Consider the following 22,160-nt stretch of genomic DNA (forward strand, 5'->3'; position numbering starts at 1 on the left):
GTTCAAGTAACAATTCTTCATGAAAAAGAAGCATGTCTTGATTTGATCATTAACGAATTTTTACAAAACCTATTAGGCGCACATCCTTTGCTGTGGATGTCACCTGATATTCTCTCAAGGTCTTTGATGCTACCAAAAGGCCAGCAGGTGGTCACACCATCTCCACATTCCCTTACCCAGAGGGACTTAGGCTCCGGTGACAGTGGAGCCCAAATTTGTTCTGCTTACAGCAGCTATCTGCCACGAAGTTCTCTTTCAAACAGGCAGCCGTTTCTTCCCTTACCCCTTTCTGTTTGGGCTTGGAACGAGTTTATTCTGTAAGCTGCATTCCACAACCGAACACATCAGGGTCGAGACATGCCTTGGCCCTTCTCATTCCTGTCTTGCAGACTCAGAAATGGCCCTTTTTATTTGGAAATGAGTTTAAAGCAAAACTTTCCGTAGCTGTCCGGTGGCTGGAAGTATTGTCTGCTGCTGCTGGGTGGCCAAAGCATCAGAGGATCATGCCTTAGCCTCACTCTGTGCGGAAAGGAAAAGGGGGCGGAGAGGAGAGAGAGACAAGGAAGGGGCGGAGGTCATTGAGTCCTCCACACCGCGGAGGCTGCGAGCGAGCATCGCTAGGTGCCTTGGAGTTCAGGGCACATTTGGGCAAGCAGGTCCTGAGGCGCAGAGAGAACATAGGAAGTCCTGAGCAGCGGAGCCTGAGGTTGCAGCTGCGCGAGGCTGGGTGCGCCATGGCAAGCGGGGGGCAGAGCTCTTCTACTCCGGACACAGCCACTCGGTGGCCCACGATGCCAAGGTAACCAGCAACCCAGGTGGCTGCATTCCCACGGCCGGATTCCCACGGTCCCTGGATTCCCCAGCCGAATCCAGAGTTGATAAACTCCTATGGAGACAGCGGTAGGGGTCCTGGTGGAGAGAGTCTTAATGGCAGTGATTTTGGACCCAATTCGTAGTGCACTGTGTAGAGAGTGTAGAGAGAATGGTGTTTGGGTTGGGCTGTATGGATGGGGCTCGGTAGCAAGGATCCCTCCATTAGAGAAGCAGGCAAACCGGGCAGGCTACTCTCCTTGAGATTCCCGGCTGACCGCCCTTCATGGTACTTACCGAGTCTGCCACAGACCTCTGGCGCCCTCCAGGGTGGGAGGGAAAAGAACTCTCGGGAGTTTGAGGAATTGCAAAAAGTTTCAGCAAGCTGGCTAGGGTTTGAGACGATGTTGCAAGCTGAGGTCCCATGGGGTGCGGGGTTTGCAACTGGCGAAAGTCAGCCTGTGAGTAAGACACGGAGGGGGTAGCCAGCCTTTCCCTGGGGCCCATAAAGCCACTGTGCTGTCGGTTCCCCGGCCTCCGGGAAAGCTTCTCTGGGAAACCTATCTAATTAGCTAGCGGAGGAGTGGCTGTGGTCCTGTAACTAGTGAGGGTGCCTTGGGGGAAAAACAACAATACAGTACTTGTCACTGGGGATTGGACGAACCCGACAGCATCTTTCAGGCCAAAGTGTTGAGGGGACGATGCTTTCCCATTTGCTAGTCTTGCGTAGGGATTTCTGCCCTGGCAAAAGGAGAGCAGGGAAAAGCAGAGCCTTAACACTTTCTTCCAGGAGTCAAAGTGAGCGAGCCTGTGTGTGAGTCAGTCTCTCTGTCTCTCTCTGTCTCTCTGTCTCTCTCTCTCTCTCTCTCTCTCTCTCTCTCTCTCTCCCACCCCCACCCCGGAATGAGTGTGTGTTTCTGTGTGTTGTCCTTTTATGATTGAGGTTTTAGAAGCGTCCTATTTGGCAGGAGTAAGCTAGCTGAAGCCCTGGAAGTTTACATAAGCTGTAGCAACAGGGCAAGCAGGTGCCTCACCCAGAAGCTCACCTACTTGCAGGTCAGTGCCCCATAAAGAAAATGCCAAGTGCTTAAAGGATTAGTTATTTAAATAAATGGTCATGCTTCGAAAACTCATTGGGTTAAAATCTAATCTTCACGCTTTAGGAAGACATCAAATGATTTAAGATGCCGGTTACATGTCCGAAGGGTTCTCAGAGATTTCTGTCTTTAGAGGGAAGTGAACTGACAGCTGTTAATGTGGGCGGCATCTTTACCTTGAAGAGAAAAAAGAATCCAGCAGATGCATGCTGCTTTCAAAATGCTGCCACCTGACTTATGATAGGCTGGGTAAATTCACCCCAGCCCAGGGTGCTGGGGGCTCTTGGTTTTAAACGTCAGATGACCAGCAATTTGGTCTTTTAAATTTCTGTCTTGTATGCTACAGATGTCTGCACTTTGAGACTACACAGTGGTGACAGAGAGATGACCTGAGGGGACTTCTTCTATCTCCACAACAATGTCCATGAACAGTTCCAAACAGCCAGTGTTTCCTGCAGCTGGACTAATCGCCAACACGACCTGCCAAACTCAAAACCGACTTTCAGTATTTTTTTCAATAATCTTCATGACAGTGGGAATCTTATCTAACAGCCTGGCCATTGCCATTCTCATGAAGGCGTATCAGAGATTTAGACAGAAGTCGAAGGCCTCCTTTCTGCTCCTGGCTAGTGGCCTCGTGATCACAGACTTCTTCGGCCACCTCATCAATGGGGGGATAGCTGTCTTCGTATATGCTTCTGATAAGGACTGGATCCGCTTTGATCAGTCAAACATCCTCTGCAGTGTTTTTGGGATCTCCATGGTGTTTTCCGGTCTGTGCCCACTTTTCCTAGGCAGTGTGATGGCCATCGAACGGTGTATTGGAGTCACCAATCCTATATTCCATTCTACGAAAATCACATCGAAACACGTGAAAATGATACTGGGTGGCGTGTGCATGTTTGCCGTTTTCGTGGCTTTGTTACCCATCCTTGGACACCGAGACTATCAAATCCAAGCATCCAGAACCTGGTGTTTCTACAACACTGAGCACATTGAAGACTGGGAGGACAGGTTTTATCTCTTGTTCTTCTCTTTTCTGGGCCTCTTAGCTCTTGGTGTGTCGTTCTTGTGCAACGCCATCACCGGAGTTACACTCCTAAGAGTGAAGTTTAAAAGTCAACAGCATAGGCAAGGCAGATCTCATCACTTCGAGATGGTCATTCAGCTCCTGGCCATAATGTGTGTCTCCTGCATCTGCTGGAGCCCCTTCCTGGTAAGATCTTAAAGTATTGCTTTCTGGGGTTTACCTATGTTCTGTGCAAGGTCTGTTGTCTTTATCAGGGTTGCTGGTCTAGAATGTCAAGCTTTGAAATGCTAAAATTGACTCCAAGCTCATCTCTGGATGACATGTTTATTTTCCCATAGGCTCCAAATTAAATGTGTTTCCAAACAGGGGTAATCATAGTCTTTATTGCTTCCACGTGGGACAGTGTGAAGTAGCCTAAGTAGTAGTTTCCATATACCGGGTGTGATTATCCTCTAAAATGTTGATAGAATGAGTGGTTGTGATAGACCATTGTGTCAGAATCAGGTGGGTTTTGATAGAAAGTGACACAAATTTGAATCTGTGGGCAGAGTAGACAAGCTGCAATGTTACTTCTAACATGTAAAGATGAAGTCACAACTTGCCAACTATGGGATGAGCTGGGCTAACTGACAGGTCAGCCAACCCCGTAGATAAAGAAGAGGAGATCACTAAGGCCAGAATGATGCTGACAGTGTGTGTGTGTGCGTGTGTGTGTGTGATGATTGACAGGTGGTGCTGACAGTGTGTGTGTGTGTGTGATGATTGACAGGTGATGCTGACAGTGTGTGTGTGTGTGTGATGATTGACAGGTGGTGCTGACAGTGTGTGTGTGTGTGTGTGTGTGTGATGATTGACAGGTGATGCTGACAGTGTGTGTGTGTGTGTGTGATGATTGACAGGTGGTGCTGACAGTGTGTGTGTGTGTGTGATGATTGACAGGTGATGCTGACAGTGTGTGTGTGTGTGTGTGTGTGATGATTGACAGGTGATGCTGACTGTGTGTGTGTGTGTGTGTGAGATGATGATGATTGACAGGTGATGCTGACTGTGTGTGTGTGTGTGTGTGTGTGTGTGTGTGTGTGTGAGATGATGATGATTGACGGGTGATGCTGACAGTGTGTGTGTGTGTAGGGATGATTGACAGGTGATGCTGACAGTGTGGGGGGCGTGGGGAGCATGATTGACGGGTGATGCTGAGGCAGTGTGGGGGGGCGGGGAGGATGATTGACAAGAAGGTCAGACATTCATCCTTTTACTTTCATTGCTTTAAAAGCTCTGTAGTCAGCAGGTACATGTGACAGCTTGGTATTTTAATCTGGAAATAAAGGAATTTGTAAAGCTTTCATATTCTTTTCCAGATAGAAGACAGAAAAACTGTAAGAGAAGCTATGGCCCAAGCTCACTCACCAAATTCACTTTATTTTGAGAGGAATAATAATATTCAATTAGAGAGGAAATCCAAACTTCTGTAAGAGGAAGGGAGAGAGTCAGGTGATTGCATTCCTTTGCTGCAGTGGTGGGGATGGCTGGCATCCAGAGATGAGAAAGAATCCAGGTTGGACCAAAAATCGAAACGAGGCAGGAGGAAAATCAAGGTGGAGCTAGAGGCAGTGCTGGGTATGGTAATCACAAAGGATGTTAGCTGAAGGTCTGTTGGTCATGCACTTTCCTGTATCCCAAGTATACCAGCTGTCTGAGAATGCACAGCTCTGATACACAGCACAGACGGCTGCTGTGCACACAAAAGGTGGTGAGTATGGCTCATGCTCAGGGGCCAAGAAAAGAGACCTATTTTATAACCCTCATTTGTTCTCATTTTATGGCCTTGCAATCTCAGTTAAGTTTCTTCAGTTGTTAAATCATTTAGGAATCTATTCACACTTTCCCTGGACTAGCCAGGTAGAATGGTCCACTTCAGAGTGCTGGGCTTATTCATGACAATTCAGCTTCTGGAAGACTGCATGCTGTCTCCTGAGTCTGGAGTCTGCTTTGTCCTTAGTAGCATAATGTTCTAACTGAAGGACAAAAACTGGATAAAACCTTTTGAATTTCATCAGTGTTCCTTTTGAGTGGTTTAATGTAAGTATATGGTACTTGGCAAAAGAATTTCTTAAGTTTTCAAACTAATGTGTTTTTTTAAAATACAAAATGAGGCTGAGTGAACGGTTCTTAATTTGGTAATTATATGGAGGTAAAATAAAAAAAAATGTGGGTAGGAATGTTAGGGAAACTTTGAGTGTGAAGGGTGAAGGCCATAGCTTATAAGCCCCGGCAATAAGAGAATTAAAGGGGACAAGCAATTCAGACAGACCAGGTGTCTTGAGGTGTATCTGATTTGTCTCCGATCATCATGAAGGTTCTGTTTAGCTCTGGCTTTTGACTTTGTGGAACTGGAGTGGAAGATTACCTCCTTTAAGACCATGGAAGAATGGAATCCCAGACTCTTGCCATGGATATGTTTACATTTTCTCTTTTTTTGCTGGAAATTTTGGTTTCTTTTATTGATTGGAGAGATAATGTGATTTAATTTATATTTTGAATAATTTTCAATGGGTTTTATTTTTATGAGGCCGCTTTCTTTCCTCCTCCACCTCCTTCTCCTTTTGATCAGCATGCTAAGTAAGGCTTTCCTGAGGCATTCCCTTCACTTTCCTTTAGGAACTGTTGCTTCCCAGTGTGCGATTCCTCCTGTGTAGGGTGCAGAGGAGACACAGTGTACTTGTCTCCCCGTTGATTGGTATTAGGAGTGCTTTCAGCCATTCGAAGGGTTTGCCAAGTGTCTGTCCATCACCCCATTCTGGCTTGTAACCAGGTGGTATGGTATATTTCATTTCATGGAGGAGGAAAATAGAAGTTGCTTTTCCCAGGAATTGAGATTTAGAAGTCACGAATAAACATTGCATTTCCTTAAAGTATAACTTCCTAGTAACATTAGGTTTTGCATATCTGTATCTCATAACCGTCATTATGATTAACTCAAGATAAATTCACTGAATTAAAATTCCAGCCGACAAACATAAGCTTGGAGTTCTCCATAGAAATACGCTCACTCCAATCTCTGAGAGCCAAACAACAATTATTAAATGATCTTTTGAGCGTCCTAGGCAAAGTACCTTTACCTGGAACTTACTAGGTAGACCTGATGTCCTTGAAGAACTTGTGGTGCTGCCTGTCCTCTCCTGTTGATCCCTGAGGGCTGGAATGACAAGCATGTGCCACTGTGCCCAGCTCCAAGTAACCATTTCTTAATAATCTTTGTTTTGCCTTTGTATTTGTATATGCAATGATCCTTTCTAATGCTCTCTTCGTAGAATATATAACTTTCAAAGGAGTTTACTACAATTGCTATGCATATTTCTCAAATTTGGTAGGGGAATAAATACTTGTTAACTGGTTGATTGAAACTTAGGTAGGAAGGAAGTCAAGAGATTGGCAATGATTGACCAGAATGGATTCTGAGTTTTGTAGGTAAGAGTTAAGGAAGTACCGAAGTCAAATGGTAAGTTTTACTGTGTTCTACAACAGGACCTGCGGCTTATGAGCTGCTGACATTCAGCTGTCTCTTGGTAGAGGCCAGGTGCTTATTTCACTACCTCTTCAGAAGGATAATTTTAGAGGAAGGAAAAGGAAGTATTTGAGGAACAAGATGATGTCCTTTGTATGGAGTTTACCCAAGAAATGCCTTCTTTTCTATATGTAGAATTGAATTTTATTTTTTTCTGAGGTTGTAACTCTTATGGAAATGCATCTAGTCACCTCTGTAGTTAAATATTTAGTCTTTAAGGTGATTATCATATAGATCAGTTGGGTGGTTAGTTTCACTTTGACTGAAACTGCTGAAGGTCCCAGTGTTATAGTCAGCAGGTTTTACAGAGTGGGGAGCCAATGATGGTGATGAGGATATCTATCCTGTGGCTATTTGGAAAGCCAATTCTCATCAATTTTTAAGAACACTGAATAGAAATCTCTATGTATCTCTGTTTTTTTTTGGCACTGAAGGACTGTGGATGAATACGAATCTATACGTGTTAAGTGAAAAGAAAATATAGAAAATCCATAAACATGCATTTAGAGCTGGATCTTGGCCAAACATTTCTAATCTCTTCACATTCTGTGTAGATGACAGTCAGCCAAACATCGATTATGTGTAAACCTGTGCCTGTAACATGTGTGTATGTACATAAGTAGTGTGTATATAATGTATGTTCTTTAAAGTTTTTAGTTGTTATCTTATATTTATTTATTCATTGTGTGTGCAATATAAGCCATGTATATACAAGTACCCTCAGAGGTCAGAAGAGAGCATCAGAGTCTTTGGAGCTGGAGTTGCTCAGGGCCTTTGGGAGATAAGCAAGCGCTGGGAAATATTCAGTCATCTCTCCAGTGCCATATGTATTTTCATAATATAAAATACACATTTGTACATCTGTATATACATATATTTATATACATGTATGTAAACATGCAGAGAGAGATCACACACAATTGTTAAATTATGTACAAAATTAAAACTATTAACTAATAACACCTTTGTGTCTGACCATGTCAAATAGAAGGGATTCCACTGAGATTAGGAGCAAAGTGGACACCAAGCTGCCTAGCCATAAGGTATATGCAGAAGACAGCTCAGTCTCAGACAGGGTCAGTGCTTCTCAGTTCAGTGGGAGTGGGGGCTGTCTCTGACTCTGGGGAAGAGTGGAGGTGGGGGAAGGGGCCAGTGGGGTGGAGGGAGGGAAAACTTTAGTAGGGATGTGATGAATGAAAGAATAAAAGTTAAAAAATTGAACACACAAACAAACAGAGCAGAACGGACTCTCACGCTGCTATCTATTTCCTACCTTGGCAAAAGGTGTTTTGTTTCTTTTTTGTTTGTTTTCTCTTTGTTTTTGCTTGTTTGTGGTTTTTTTTTTTTTTGTTATCATTGGAGGATTGCTGCTGATTTCCATTGTCTCAGCTGCTTTCCGTCCTAAATGACAGTGAGTCTTTAGAACATGAGCATCACAGTCAGGTCCCTGGCAGAATCTGTGACTCCCGGGTTCCGCTTCTCTACAGGTACCCAACAGCTCAGACACACACACTTGGGAGTTCCATTCAGAAGAAGGAACACAGTAAGTGGGATGGGGCCAGCACCGTGTGAGCCATGCAGGTGAGGGCAGCCTTCTCACACTTGGTAGGCATGCGATGGGGAACAGCAAGGGTCACTGAGTGGCTGGACAGCAGTGGATTGGAAACTCTAGGAGCACATTCCGACCCCGAGTCTTGGCATCTTTTGCCTAGAACACTCTTCTGATATTCCTGCCACTTTTATGCTATTTTCTTATTGCTCAAATATTACCTCTTCTGGGCAGTCTTAAAAAATAACATTTCAGCAGGGCAGTGGTGGTGCCTGTCTTTTCGTCTTTCATTGCAGCACTTGGAGGCAGAGGCAGGCAGATCTCTGTGAGTTTTGGGGCCAACCTGGTCTAGAAAGAGAGTTCCAGGACAGCCAGAGCTATTATACAGAGAAACCCTGTGTAAAGAAATATAAAATAAACACAATAAAACACATCTTCTCTCATCCCTTCCTCTGCGTTATTTCCCTCAAAGCACTCAGAAGTATGTAATATTTCTTAGTTTGTCTGTAGTTATTTGGTTTTTGCCTCTCACATGTAAGCTCCAAAAGGTAGAGGGAGCCGAGCCTTCTTTATTGCTACATCCTCAGTTCTTAGACCTGTTTGGTGCTTGTAGTTGGTTTGTATAGTCGGTACTAACAGAATATCATGCAAAGGAATGCTTACGGTGTGACCATATTGTCTCAGCTTTGCATTCTAAACCATGAGCTGGTTGGATTTAGACCTGCAATTCATGATTAGAATTGGAACATCCTGGGTGGAGGAAAACTTCCATCTGGAGGCTCCCAAGCGAGAGAACCCTGGACATTTTGAAGCCTGAATCTGAATTAGAACTTAGAACCTTAGCATCTAGAAGAATCTTATAGATAAATAAGGCTTGGGATTTTATTATTTATTATTACAATAGTCTGTTATGTGTCATTTCCTCAACTAGTCTCAGTGGTCTTTGATGTTGTGCCTTATGGAATTTGTGTTTTAATTTATAAACACTGGGGCGTTGGATTAGTCAACAAGCGTTTAACAAAAGCTAATAAACCAAGTGCCGAATGAGAAGTACTGAGGCAAAAGAAAATATTAAGGAAAAAAACCTCAAAAGGTAGTATAATCTATCCCAATAGTTTTCATTGTCTTTCTCTTTCCTGACACCCTATAATACATGTAGGAATCTTGCCAGAGAGCAAGAGGAAAAAGTACTTAGAATAAAGACTTCTAGATATGGCTTGCTCACTGCCATAAAGTGAAATCTTTACTCTAAATGTAGAAATTTGTCTAACATTGGGCTTGATATTGTCATGTCTCCACTGGCTGGTTGAATTAATATGTGTGTGTGTATTTATCTATCTATTTACCTGCCTAACTTCCTATTTATATCTTGACTTGTATATTTTTTGAGGCAAGTATTAGATATCCCAGGATGGCCTTAAACTCATTATGCAGACTTCAAACTTCTATCTCCACCTCCTGAATTGTAACATTACCGGTGTGGGCCACCACACTTGATTTACACAGAGCTAGGGGTCGAATCCAAGGCTTTGTGTATGCTACACAAGCATTTGGTCCACGGGTCAGGTTTCCAGCTCTTGGTTTATATAGTAAGACTAGAAGACAGGGCACATTTTATATTTAGGAACCAGTCCTTAGAATAACCAGGCAGCCTGTGTCTGTGGATGGGAATGCATCTTCCTCAGGGATATTTCCTTCAGCTGAGGGTAGCTACCGTGCCCAGGATTATGCCACTGTCTCTGTCTGTAGTCATTCTATATAGTAATATATAGGCATAAAACTGGAGAACTTTGCCCTGTGTCTCACTTGGGACATGTCCACAGGGCACTTCCTGCATTCAGGCATGCTGAGGTATCAGCAGAGGGCTTTACTCATAATTTCTTGGCAACTTGTCTTCTGCCTTCTGCCTAGTCTTGCTACCCTCATGGACCCACAGTTTGGAAAGGGTTTGATGTACAGACCTCCAACTCAATGCTAATTTCCTGGAAATCTGTCTGCTCCAGTCTTATCTACATATAAAGTATTTTGCCTATAGATTTGAAACAGGACCAGAAAGGCATATTGTACTCTGTATATGGAACTGAACTTCGTTGAGAAAAGTAACCTTCTTCCCCATGGAAAAATCTTCCCAGTGAGTGTCAATTAGTTAAAGAAAATACACCACGAGGTTGAGAAATTACACAAAAATCAGTTGCTTAAAATGAGCAGGGTGGTCCGAAAGATTGTGTTATTTTAAGTTCATTTGTTCTTAGCAAAACAAGATTTCTTGTTTTCAAGAAGAAAGACGTAAAAATGCCCAAAGATGTCACACAGAGACAACGCTTACAAAACATGACTTGAACCATTTAAGTATAAACAAATCAGAAACATGTGAATTATAGTTATGTCCTCGGGTTTTCTGATTTGCTCTGTGGGATTTTTATTGAGCCTTCATACATTTAAGGAACAATTCAAGATATGGATATTTCCAGATCTTTCTGGATTCACAGACATAATTTTACATGTTTGGACGATGTGAACAGTAGGTATAGGAAATACAATCATATCTATATTTGTTGGGAAGGCTTTAACAGCCAGGCCAATTTGTGCTGGCATAGCCATGTTGTTTATCTGTGTTTGGGAAGGAGTGGGGGAAATTCATCTTTTCATCCTTGTAAATGTATCTTTCAACGCTTGTACAAACATGTCACTCTGTTTGTGCTCTGACCTGGATGTGAGGGTGTTAATGCCACAGAGGACTGGGTGTAGTTATGGTTTACACAGACGGGGAGACAGTTTCCTCACTCCTCCTCAAATGAAAACCAGACTGTAGGATGCTGAGAGGGAGTGGGGCTGTGGTGTGACAGTGAAGGAGACAGAGGCAATTGGATTCTGTAGGTGCAATCATCCTAGCCTTTTGAGCTGTGTGGGAAACCAAGCCTTCCCTTGAGAGCAGTTAGAGCACAGAGACTGGGAGCAGGACCATGCACATCACCACCTCTTAGCTATCCCCTTGGAGTGACCCTCAACTAATTTTGCGCTTATGGGAACTGAATGCAATAAGAATACTTATTTGAGATATTATTGGGGCAAATCATGTGACTTGCTGAAAACCATAACAGAGGCATCGGCACGCAGTAGACAGCAACAATAGCAGCAGCAGCAACAGCAACAACACTTTGTGAAGCCATTGCCGTGGTTTCTGCTCACCGTGCTGATGAAATGACTTGTGTTTAATTCAGATAGATGTTCTTCACGCTTTTTCCCCACTGAGAAGGTCTGATTGAGGCACAGGAAAAGGGTAGAAGGTTTTACAGTTTCAGGGAAGTGCTTTGGAAATTTTTACTTGTTCCTGATTTGAATCTTTATTTCAGTGTCTCATCCAAAGTAGATGGCGCCTGCCCATCACTCGCTCTTTGCTCCATTTGAGTATTCTTAGACTTTAGGTAGCAAATCAAGTTAAAGTTAGCAAGAATGATTGGAACTATTGCAGGGTGCCATGCTTGAGGCTGAGAGTGGTGCCAGGGAGAAGAAGACAAGGTCCTTTCCAGAGAGGAGGCATAATGCAGATGAAGTAGGAGGTGTAGGTGTTTGCTCTTGAAAAGACAGCAGAGTGCAGGGGTTTCGAGCCTGCCGGGCAAGCCCACTGTTCTTCACCCTTGGCCATGTGAGTGGAATGATTTGCTCTCGTACAAAGTGGGCATCTCAATAGCACCCGCTTTATAGGTTTGTGGCAAAGCTGGGTAGATGAATATGTGTGAAGAAGCACTTAAAAGCATGTCTCATGTACATTACGTGCTATGTGTTTCCAGTTATTATGGTATTATTTTATTGATGCTGTTACTATTAAATGACAGTTCTGTCATATAGCAATTTTGTTAATGAGATAATCTAAGGGACTTTATAATCACCGAGTTAATGATATGAGTGTGGCATGATCAGCTGTTTCTCCCACTTTGGAGACTCACTAGTAGTTAGTACTGATTTGACAAATTCTTATTAGGCACTTATCATGTGGCAGGTCCTGTTATATTATTCTAGAATATCAATTGCTACGATTCAACTGTTCCTAAAATTTATATCCTCAAACAAGGGTATTCAAATAAGGTAGAGGGGAGTGTCAGAAGTTGAAATAAAGTAATAGGAGGTATTTTATTTTGTATGAGATTATCTTTGACAATTTGTTTTTTTTTAAATTTTAGGTATTCAGTGAATCAATTTTTTTTAAATTTATTTATTTATTAAGGATTTCTGCCTCCTCCCCGCCACCGCCTCCCATTTCCCCCCCCCTCCCCCGATCAAGTCCTTCTCCCTCATCAGCTCAAAGAGCAATCAGGGTTCCCTGACCTGTGGGAAGTCCAAGGACCACCCACCTCCATCCAGGTCTAGTAAGGTGAGCATCCAAACTGCCTAGGCTCCCACAAAGCCAGTACGTGCAGTAGGATCAAAAACCCATTGCCATTGTTCTTGAGTTCTCAGTAGTCCTCATTGTCCGCTATGTTCAGCAAGTCCGGTTTTATCCCATGCTCTTTTAGACCCAGGCCAGCTGGCCTTGGTGAATTCCCGATAGAACATCCCCATTGTCTTAGTGTGTGGGTGCACCCCTCGCGGTCCTGAGTTCCTTGCTCGTGCTCCGTCTCCTTCTGCTCCTGATTTGGACCTTGAGATTTCTGTCTGGTGCTCCAATGTGGGTCTCTTTCTCTGTCTTCTTTCATCGCCTGATGAAGGTTAATATTCAGGAGGATGCCTATATGTTTGTCTTTGGATTCACCTTCTTATTTAGCTTCTCTAGGATCACGAATTATAAGCTCAATGTCCTTTATTTATGGCTAGAAACCAAATATGAGTGAGTACATGCCATGTTCCTCTTTTTGGGCCTGGCTTACCTCACTCAGGAAAGTGTTTTCTATTTCCATCCATTTGTACGCAAAATTCAAGAAGTATCGTTGACAATTTGTACAATGGAAAATTGTCTCAAGTATGTTTTAGAAAGAAAAGTTATTTGGCATGGAAATCCAAAGCCAAGGTACGTAGTAGTTAAAACCAAGAAGAGAAAAGAGTAATGTCTACAGTGTGCATTGAAGACAGTGTCATTTGTGCAGGTTGTAACATCATTAGAATACAGTAGATTGCAGAGAATTCATATTTTTTAAATTGAAAATATATTATTCTCTTATACATTGTGACCACAGTTTCCCCTCCCTCCACTCATCCTGACATGGGTCTGCTGTGAAGTAATATTAAGAGATAATTTTCAAGAAATGAAATGAACACTAGAACAATTAAAACAGATAATAAATATTGAATTATAAATTAATATTTCATACAATCTTTGGATAAGTGATATGACTCAGAATGGAGAAGACACATAAACCATTTGAGAAAAGGGAACTGTAGCAGTTTCTAGAACTTTCTAAGCATTTAGTCTTGGAAAAGACTAAAAATAATAATTAAAATTTCTATGAATTTTAATTATAGAAATTGTGAAGCTAAGAAAGTTCTTAGATTTTTTTCCTTACTTACTAACTCCTTCACTGCCCTGTTCCTTTCTGAGGGAAGGACTGGGTGTCTCTCAGGTAGAGGCAGAGAAAGCAGTAGGAGAAACACCCTTGGAAAACAATTACCGTGGACTCTCAGAAACAGACTTGCCAGCTTCTTCACAGGCTGTGCTAGAAAGTGTTGAGAACTTTGTTCTGAATGTAGAAGGTCGAAAGTAAATCCTTGTCCTGAAAAAATACCTGTATGTAATGAAACTAATTTCTAATGCATGTCTACAGTCTGTCTAGTAAATCTAATTGCTACACACAAATCCATTTTTAATATGGGATGGGCATAACAATTTCTATTTTCTTGCCTCTTCTTGGAACAAACAAGGGATTAACTGCTCACTAACCATGAAGCCCTGGGTGGAGCACAGACATACATGCCTGAGCACCAATCATATGCTCGTAGCAGCTACACAGCAGTGACTAGCTGTTGTGATTATCACATGTTCATCAATTGGCTTTTCATATTTTCACCTGGCTCAGGTTCAAAAGAGAGAAAGGGAGTTTGAAATGAGTGGATAGCTGGGAGGCAAAAGGCAGAGATGGGGTTGGAGAGCAGACAACGCTATGCGGGCTGAAGAAGCCTGGCAGTGCGTGCGTGCGTGCGTGCGTGCGTGTGTGTGTGTGTGTGCAGGGCCTGCTTAGGAGCACTGCTGGAAAGCAAGGCTTCCCTCACATCCACAGCTGTTATCCCTGAAGAACAATCAGTTTCATGAAATGCATTCTCTTAAGCTACATAGGGAGGCTTCATTAGCTACAAGACCTTTGTCAAAAGCATAGCTGACTGTAAGTGAGGGTCAAATTTTCTAAACCCTGCTACCTTGAGGGAACCACCATTCACAGTCTACTTGCCTTCTTCTGCTCAGATAGCCTGGGTGGTTGTCACTTTGGGTCTTTGATTAATGGGCTAAAGATTCTCTGTCCCACTGATTGCTAGGTCTCTTTTGTGCAAGGGCATATGTATTTTTCTAAGTGGTTTTGAAAAGCTCTTTGGATAGCAAAGAACAGATAATTCTGATCTTTAAAATAATTGGAAAATGAATTACACAAGGTTCAGAAATATTTTTCAATTTTTATTGCAATTTAATTTAGTACTTATTTTGTAGGTAGGAAATTGATCAGTTTCTTTTGTGGTTATTGACTTTTGTTTGGTGCATAGGAAGTGATTTTCTAAGAAAAACTGATGTGACAATATTTATTGTATTCTCTTTTCTAGCATGGACCCTTAATTTTTATATATACTTATCTATAGCCCCATTCATAACTATGTCTTAATATATGTATATGTCTATATACACATCACATCTGTATCTCTGTCTTTCTATATGACCAGCAAGCTCCTAGACTCTGCCTGCCTCTGCTTCCCAGTGCTTGGATTAGAGCCTTTCGTAGGTAGGCTGCCTTTCTCCTTCAGGGTTTGGGCCTCATGTTTCCATAGAAAGGACTCTTGCCACGGAATCCTTTTCATAATCCCCATGATGTTTAGGTTTTAAATACATTTACAGCTCAATTTGGCTTGATTTGAAAGTTAATAATCTGAGTTTTATTTTGAATAGTTAGCTGGTTGTCCTCAAATAACTAGTGAGTGTACATGGAAGTCTTGTACAGCACACATTTTGATCTTGTCAAACCTGCTAGCCAATTCTATTTATCCACTTTCCTTTCTCCTCCTCCTCCTCCTCCTCCTCATCCTCCTCCTCCTCCTCCTCCTCCTCCTCCTCCTCCTCCTCCTCCTCTTCTTCTTCTTCTTCTTCTTCTTCTTCTTCTTCTTCTTCTTCTTCTTCTTCCTTTTTATGGAAAGGTTTCCCTTTGTAGATCTAGCTGTCCTGGAACTTTCTGTGTAGACCAGGCTGGCCTCAAACTCACAGAGATCCCCTGCCTTTGCCTCCAGAATGGGGAATTAAAGGTATACACCACTGTGCTCACACATTTATCTCCCTTTTATCCAGCATGTGCATCTTTTCATTCTTTCCTTCACAAAATTCTACACAATTTATCTGAAGAAATCTGATGTCCTGTTTTTATCGTACTGGTTGCATTCTGGAATTCGGTAACAGTAGTTTCCTGTGTGCTTGGAAACAGCATGGGTTAGATGAGAAACCTCTTTCCATATGCTTTATTATAGCCAAGGTCACCTGTGCACAGCCCCTATTTCACCTTGGCCCTTGTTAGTCTGAATGGAAGCTGTGGCTGCCTTTATCACACCACAGATAGTCAGGGACTGAGTTACTGTCCCCCATAGAGTGCCAGGGCCCACTTTACACTGTGGTCCCGTCTCCCTACCACGGAGCCCCTCAGCTCTTTGCACTTTCTTTGCAAGGCTAGTAGTAAACGTGGAAGGTGCCACGAACTGGCCATGCTGATGGAATCAGGGCATGAAGAATGAGTCACTTGCTTAAACCACATAGGTCATTGTTTCTCAAAACTCACATTCTTACAATAAAAACTGGTTTTACAATGTCAAATTAATTTAATATGTGACTTTTGCCAATGCGGTAATTTTGTCTGTAAGTTGCTGGAACGAACAGCATAGCCACGTAGCACTGAGTTGACTTGCAGACTGTCTCAAGCTATCATTGTGTTTGGGTATAGACATTCCTGAAACGCATCTTTCAAGCAAAACAGGTCAAGATTTCCTTTCCTCTTCTCTCATCTCTCATGTCTTCAGTGCCTTTTGGTTGGCGCTTGAGGCTGGGAGCAAAAAAATCAAATATGGTTAGAAACTTGCTTCTCTTACACAGCTGAAACTTCCTATCCCCACGCCACAGCCTGTATCTGAATAGATGCTTTCTCTGCTAATTCAGAAAATGTGAAGGTAAACTAGATGGGGATCAGAGAGCGGAAGAGTGTGGATAAATCCCATTTTAAAAGGTTGTTTTTAAAGAACTCCGGGAGCTTGGTGCTGACCACAGTGGTCCTCAGTACCTGGAATTACCCCATCCCTCTCGTAGTCCTGAATGGTTTGGGTTCAGTGTTGCCCAAGACCTGTGTATTAGTAAGACACTTCTGAGAATTCCTCCCAGTGTGGCACACCCTAAGGGTTTGCTTAAATAAGAAATGTTTCTTTTCAGAAAGGCTTGAATAGAATTTCTCATAGGAGGAATAAAACCGTGTGACGATCTCCATGTCCCTTATTTCCTAGTATTTCAGTTCCTTTCCTAAGTGTAACTAAGAGAGCAACAGAAGGCTCTGTTGTCCAATGAATGGAGAGTGTTTCTGATGCAGTTTAGTGTCGTATGTTTCCAATGATCTATTCAACCTTTCTATTCCTGAGATTATAATTTAATTGCATTTCTCTCTTCTCTATAATTTTACCACTAGTAGTTCCCAGAGTTTAGTGTGTGATCCTACTTTCCCTATTCTGAGTTCATCTCAGCTCTTCATCCATTTTTGCCAAGGTTGGTAGACTTGTATGGTGTTGATGATTTTGGTCATATCAATGAAGTTAGGGCAAGAAGAAAGACCCACCTTAAACCGTAGAGGTCATATCTATCTCCAAATGAGAAAAGTACCCACCATCCCAAAAATTAAAATCAAAACAAAACAATCAGTCAAACAAAGAAACAAACATCTAAAGTCCTTATAAAAATCAGTAAGTTAAAGGACTTCTGTAGGGTACATGGTAGTTCTTTTCCCCACTGAAAGCCCAAAGCAGCTAAGGCCAACTCTTTCTTATATCAAGGGAACACAAACAACTACTTTGACAATGAAAAAAAAGATGAAATAATTCTAAATGTGTGACTGTGGGCAGTGGGTTTTGCTTTTCAACACTGACCATTCATGCTAAAAGTGTTTTCTGGGTATGAAGGAAGAGATGAAAATCATCTCTAAGAGTATATTACCTTGAAAGGTAGAGGCAGGAGGATCAGGAGTTCATGGTCAGTCTCAGATATAAATTACGTTTAAGACCAACCTAGGCTACCTGAGATTCTGACCAAAACCAAACCAAACCAAACCAAACCAAAACAAAATAAAATAAAACAAAAAACCTCTCCCTCCAAACTGTATCCCCCCAAACTAAGCCAAACCAAAACCCAAAACAACAAATAAAACAAAACAAATCAACAAACAACAAAATAATATGTTGCTACAGAACATTAAATTAATTGAATTCTTCTTTTAAATTGTAATCCTGGAATTCTTGATTTGCCTTTTATTACCTTTATTGTATTTTCTATGGAACCTGTGCTGATTATTCTAGCTTACATTTATCTCACATTGGATGAAACAGATCAAATTTGATCTGTTCCTAGTGTGTTTGTTTGGTGACTGGCTGTCTCTCAAGTTAGTGGAAACTCCTTAGTGACAAGCCAACGTCATCTGTTTCTACTTTGCTTCCTTTGGTGCCTTGTACGTGGTTTAGAAAGGCCCAAGGAAAACACAGCTCGTCCTTTAAAATCCTTTAATCACAAATAAAAATTCATGAAGGAAATAATATCCTTATGGCAATGGTTATTAAGTGTCCAGGATGTCATATAAGGGTTTTGCTTGAAAAATATTTTTTGAAGAATGTTATAATGTTTTTGAAATATAACTATAAAACTGTCATTGCAGTGATTGTTTTGTTTGTAAAGTTCTCGTTTAGAAGTTTTGTTCTAAGAATTCAGAATTAATGAATGTATTAAGAAACACCCTGCATGCCTATCTCCTGCTGTTTACACAGGCAGATAGGGCTCAAAGTACCTTATCGATGCCAACCTATTGAATCCCACAGTGTTCTTCTTGTACTTGTCCTCACACACAGAGAGCATTAGCGAGTATTTGGAGAGCTTAACCCAAAGGATGTAACAACTTACAAGGTCTGTATTTAGCACTGTGACATATTATCCAACACAATTAGTCACTCATTATATCTGAAATTTTAGTTAAAAATAAAATATCCCCAGACAAAGGCCAAAGGTGTTCTGACACAAGGAAAATATAAAAATTTGACTGTGATTTGTGGAGAAAAATAATGTGACTAAAAAGAGTATTCATTTTCATTCTATTGTTATGATAATGTAGGTCTGACTAAAGGATTGTTGGAACAAATCTGCTAAAATTAGCACTTAAAATAATTTAAAAAATTACTCTCTTCTCCTTTATAGACCATGACATTTCCTAGTCTCTCATTTTCCCTCCTTGATCTAAACTAATCTCTAATTTACCTGAGAAAACCTAAAATTTCCAAATTTAAAAATAGTCAGTCCTGTTAGTTGGCACTGGATATTAAAATCACTCTTAATGTTGTAAGGAGTATTTTGGTCTTTGAGAAACATTGTTACCTCTGTAATTGGAATCTTAAAACTCCACACAGAGGTCGTAAGTCCCTGTCATGTGTTCATAGTCACCCAGAGGTCACAAGTCACTCCCATGTGTTTACAGTTACCCAGAGGTCACCCTTGACTGTGTTCATGGCAGACCAAGACCTGCCAGACTTTGATTAAAACCGGAGGAAGGTGCGAGGGGCCTTGTGTAGCATCTTGGTTAAAACAAAGCAAACCTTTCTCTTGTTGTATTCATCTCACTTCGAATAGAATGCTTATTGGCCCAAGTGTCTTGAACCTCTGATGGCTTTAGAATCAGTGCACTACTGCTTGCATTCATACCTAGATGGGTCTGTACTCAGAGACCATCATAGTTCTTTGTGTGTGTGTGTATGTCTTCTATGCATATCCATATCTGTGCATGGGAAAACCTGAGTTGCGAGGCTGCTCTGTCTTCATCTTGTTCCCTTGAGGCAGGATCTCTCACTGAATATGGAACCAGGATGGTGGTCCCTGAGCCCCAGGGATGCTCCTGTGTCTCTCTTCTGAAGTGGTGGGTTTATAGGCATTCATGGCAGCACCCAGCTTCTTACGTGAGCTCTGGTATCTGAGCTCAGGTTCTCACGCTTTCACACCCCCATCCTGTGTGTGCATGTGTGTACATGCATGCGTGTATGTGTGTCTACATGCACACTAGTGTCTCTTGTAGATCAGAAGCTGGATCCTGAAGCTAGAGGTACAGACAGTTATGAACCACCCGATATGGGTTCTGGGAACTGAATTTGCAATAGCAGTACTTACTCTTAGTTGCTGAGTCGTCTCTCCAGCTCCAAGCTCTTGATTTTTTGAGTGGATCCAAAGGTATGGCCTTAATGAAAATTTACCATTTTTAAAATAAGCCAATGGAAACATATATGTAAATTTAATTCTTACAAATATCCACTCATTTATTCCCTAAATATTTCCTCAATGCATTCATTTGTCCATGTTTGTTCAAGCTAAGGCTATGCCGTGAAGTGGTCAGTATCTCTTGCCTGTGAAGGGTAGGTTCTTCTGTGAGTGTTGGTCACAGAGTGTGATGGTCAGTGTAGAGATGGACAGGGAATAGGTTAGCACACAAATTATCAGGAAGGTTTCCAAATTATGGTTACCCTGAGTTGGGGTTGGTATAGGCTGTTTTAGATTAGATAGCATAGATAGTGCATTGTCTAAAAGAGCACAGCTCTGGATGACACCCAAGATTTTTTTCTTAGAAGACCTTACACTATTTTAATGAGTTCCCGAAAGAAGCAAACGTTTCTGAAGAGAAAAAGAAAGATGGTGCTACCACAATTAGCCTCAGCAAATTCTGTCCTGAGGTCTCTATGGTTTCTGAGCACTTCATTCCAGCTTCTGCACCGGGGAGGAAAGTCTTGTATTGATTCCCAGAGAAACAAGAAACTCTGCTTTTCCTACTTTGGTCTTGCATTCACCTACCAAACATTTGACAGTCACTAAGTGCAGAGAGACCTCAACTGTGTGATTTCTGTCACTGCTGACTCCAAGCCTATGAATACACTCAGTCCATCTCAGTGGGGATATGAAGTGAGTCTCATTGGCCTGTGTTTCAACCTCTACACCCGTGAAGTCAGTTCCTATAGCTTAATGTATGCTGCAGAATTTGCTTACCCCCAACTGTGAGCATACTAACCACATGTCCCTTAACAAATTATTAAGAGTATGTGAAATTCAGTTTGGATAAAGATGGATTAAGGACCATATGTGTTTTCACATATTATCCAGCTAAGCATCTAATAAATTAAGTACTACCTACTCCTTAACACTATTATGGCCCTGGTTGTAAAATTCTGTGGTAATTGAAAGGCAGTGACCAAATACCTCCCGCTGACATTTTCACATGTGTTACATGGACATATAAACATGATTAAAATAAGATCTTAACTTCAAAGGAATGTGTAGCTTATTTGTGGAGGTATGGGCAGGACTAACTCTGTTACAGAAGACCCATGGCCTTCCAAGGAGCTCATTTTCAGAGGAAACTTCCTCCATAGGAAGTCAATACTGTGTTCTTGGCCATAACCCTTGACATTGGGCTCATTTAGCCTTTGTTTTGTGAAATGAGTTCTTACCTGTGTTCTCTTTGAGAAGGACCTTTTAAGTTTTATTGTTAATTCATGAACTTTCTTTTCTTTTTTTTTAATATTTATTTATTTATTATGTATACAATATTCTGTCTGTGTGTATGCCTGCAGGCCAGAAGAGGGCACCAGACCCCATTACAGATGGTTGTGAGCCACCATGTGGTTGCTGGGAATTGAACTCAGGACCTTTGGAAGAACAAGCAGTGCTCTTAACCTCTGAGCCATCTCTCCAGCCCCATGAACTTTCTTTTCTTGCATGGGCTAAATGGCCCTGTCTTCTCCTCGTACATTTCTTTCCACAACTGTAGCAAATGCCATTAGAAGTTCATGCAATATCCCAGGTTTTTTTTTAAATATGAGCATGCTTAATAAAATCAAATCTTCTCTAAGGTGCCAACTAGACTTCATTACCTTTTGGGAGTTTAGACTTCTGGGGTTCAGGATTTGAGGGATTTTGTATCTCATACTAGACACTAGTTAACCCCGTCAAGGAAATCGGGATGCCAATCCACTTCATCATCCGTAATAGTTGACCGGAATCCAAGGCGTTGGCTCTATTTATTTTCTCTTGCATGTTTCTAGAGAAACCATATTGTTTTAAGTGAGGCCATTTTTGTGGCATTACTTGCAAAACCTCTCAAGAATACAATATCTTTCACATAACTGCAGAGCAAGGGCTTGGCTTTCTGGTGTTACAAATAATACCACAAGGCCTGGCAACTTGATAGAAAGAAGTAGCAGAAATAATATAACGGAAAAAAGGCTGATAGGACTTGAGGTTCAGTTTCACGCAGTCGTGCAAACAAGAAACTCTCTGATATTCGTTGATTTCTCCAGAGGAAGAGAGACTTAGTGTTACGGAGTGACAGGAGAACGGTGGATACTGATTGCTGGCACTAAGCTTTCGATTTGGAAATGGTTATAAAATACACACAAAGGTTTCTCTGTTGCCCTTCTTGAATGTCTTCACAATTTAAGAACAATTTGGAACTGATAACTGTTTTTTTTCATGTTTATTTACACAGCATCACTGTGGTAAACTGTGTCAAGGTTCTGGAGAAAGATATTGGGCTTTGACACTGTCTTTTGATTGCTCCCTGGGGCCCTAGTGTGAACTTCCAAAAGAGCCTTTTAACTCTGTCATTTCCCAGTCAGAGGTCAGGTCATGGCAAGGTTTCCAGGGCGCATGTGTTTGGA

The 22,160-nt window shown here is 41.7% G+C and overlaps 1 protein-coding gene across 1 annotated transcript in view; it reads left to right on the plus strand.

Annotated features, from left to right (window-relative positions):
* Positions 1–2,271: 2,271 nt before the first annotated feature.
* Positions 2,272–22,160, plus strand: part of Ptgfr (prostaglandin F receptor) — a 31,414-nt gene continuing 11,525 nt past the window's right edge. Inside the window, exon 1 of the mRNA XM_041660469.1 lies at positions 2,272–3,123. Coding sequence (XP_041516403.1) covers positions 2,326–3,123 — 798 coding nt within the window. The 5' untranslated portion in view covers positions 2,272–2,325. The remainder of the gene's footprint in view (positions 3,124–22,160) is intronic.

Source organism: Microtus oregoni, unplaced genomic scaffold, assembly GCF_018167655.1.
Source record: "Microtus oregoni isolate MIOR12 unplaced genomic scaffold, Mior012 000000F_ref0000247, whole genome shotgun sequence".
NCBI lineage: Eukaryota > Metazoa > Chordata > Mammalia > Rodentia > Cricetidae > Microtus > Microtus oregoni.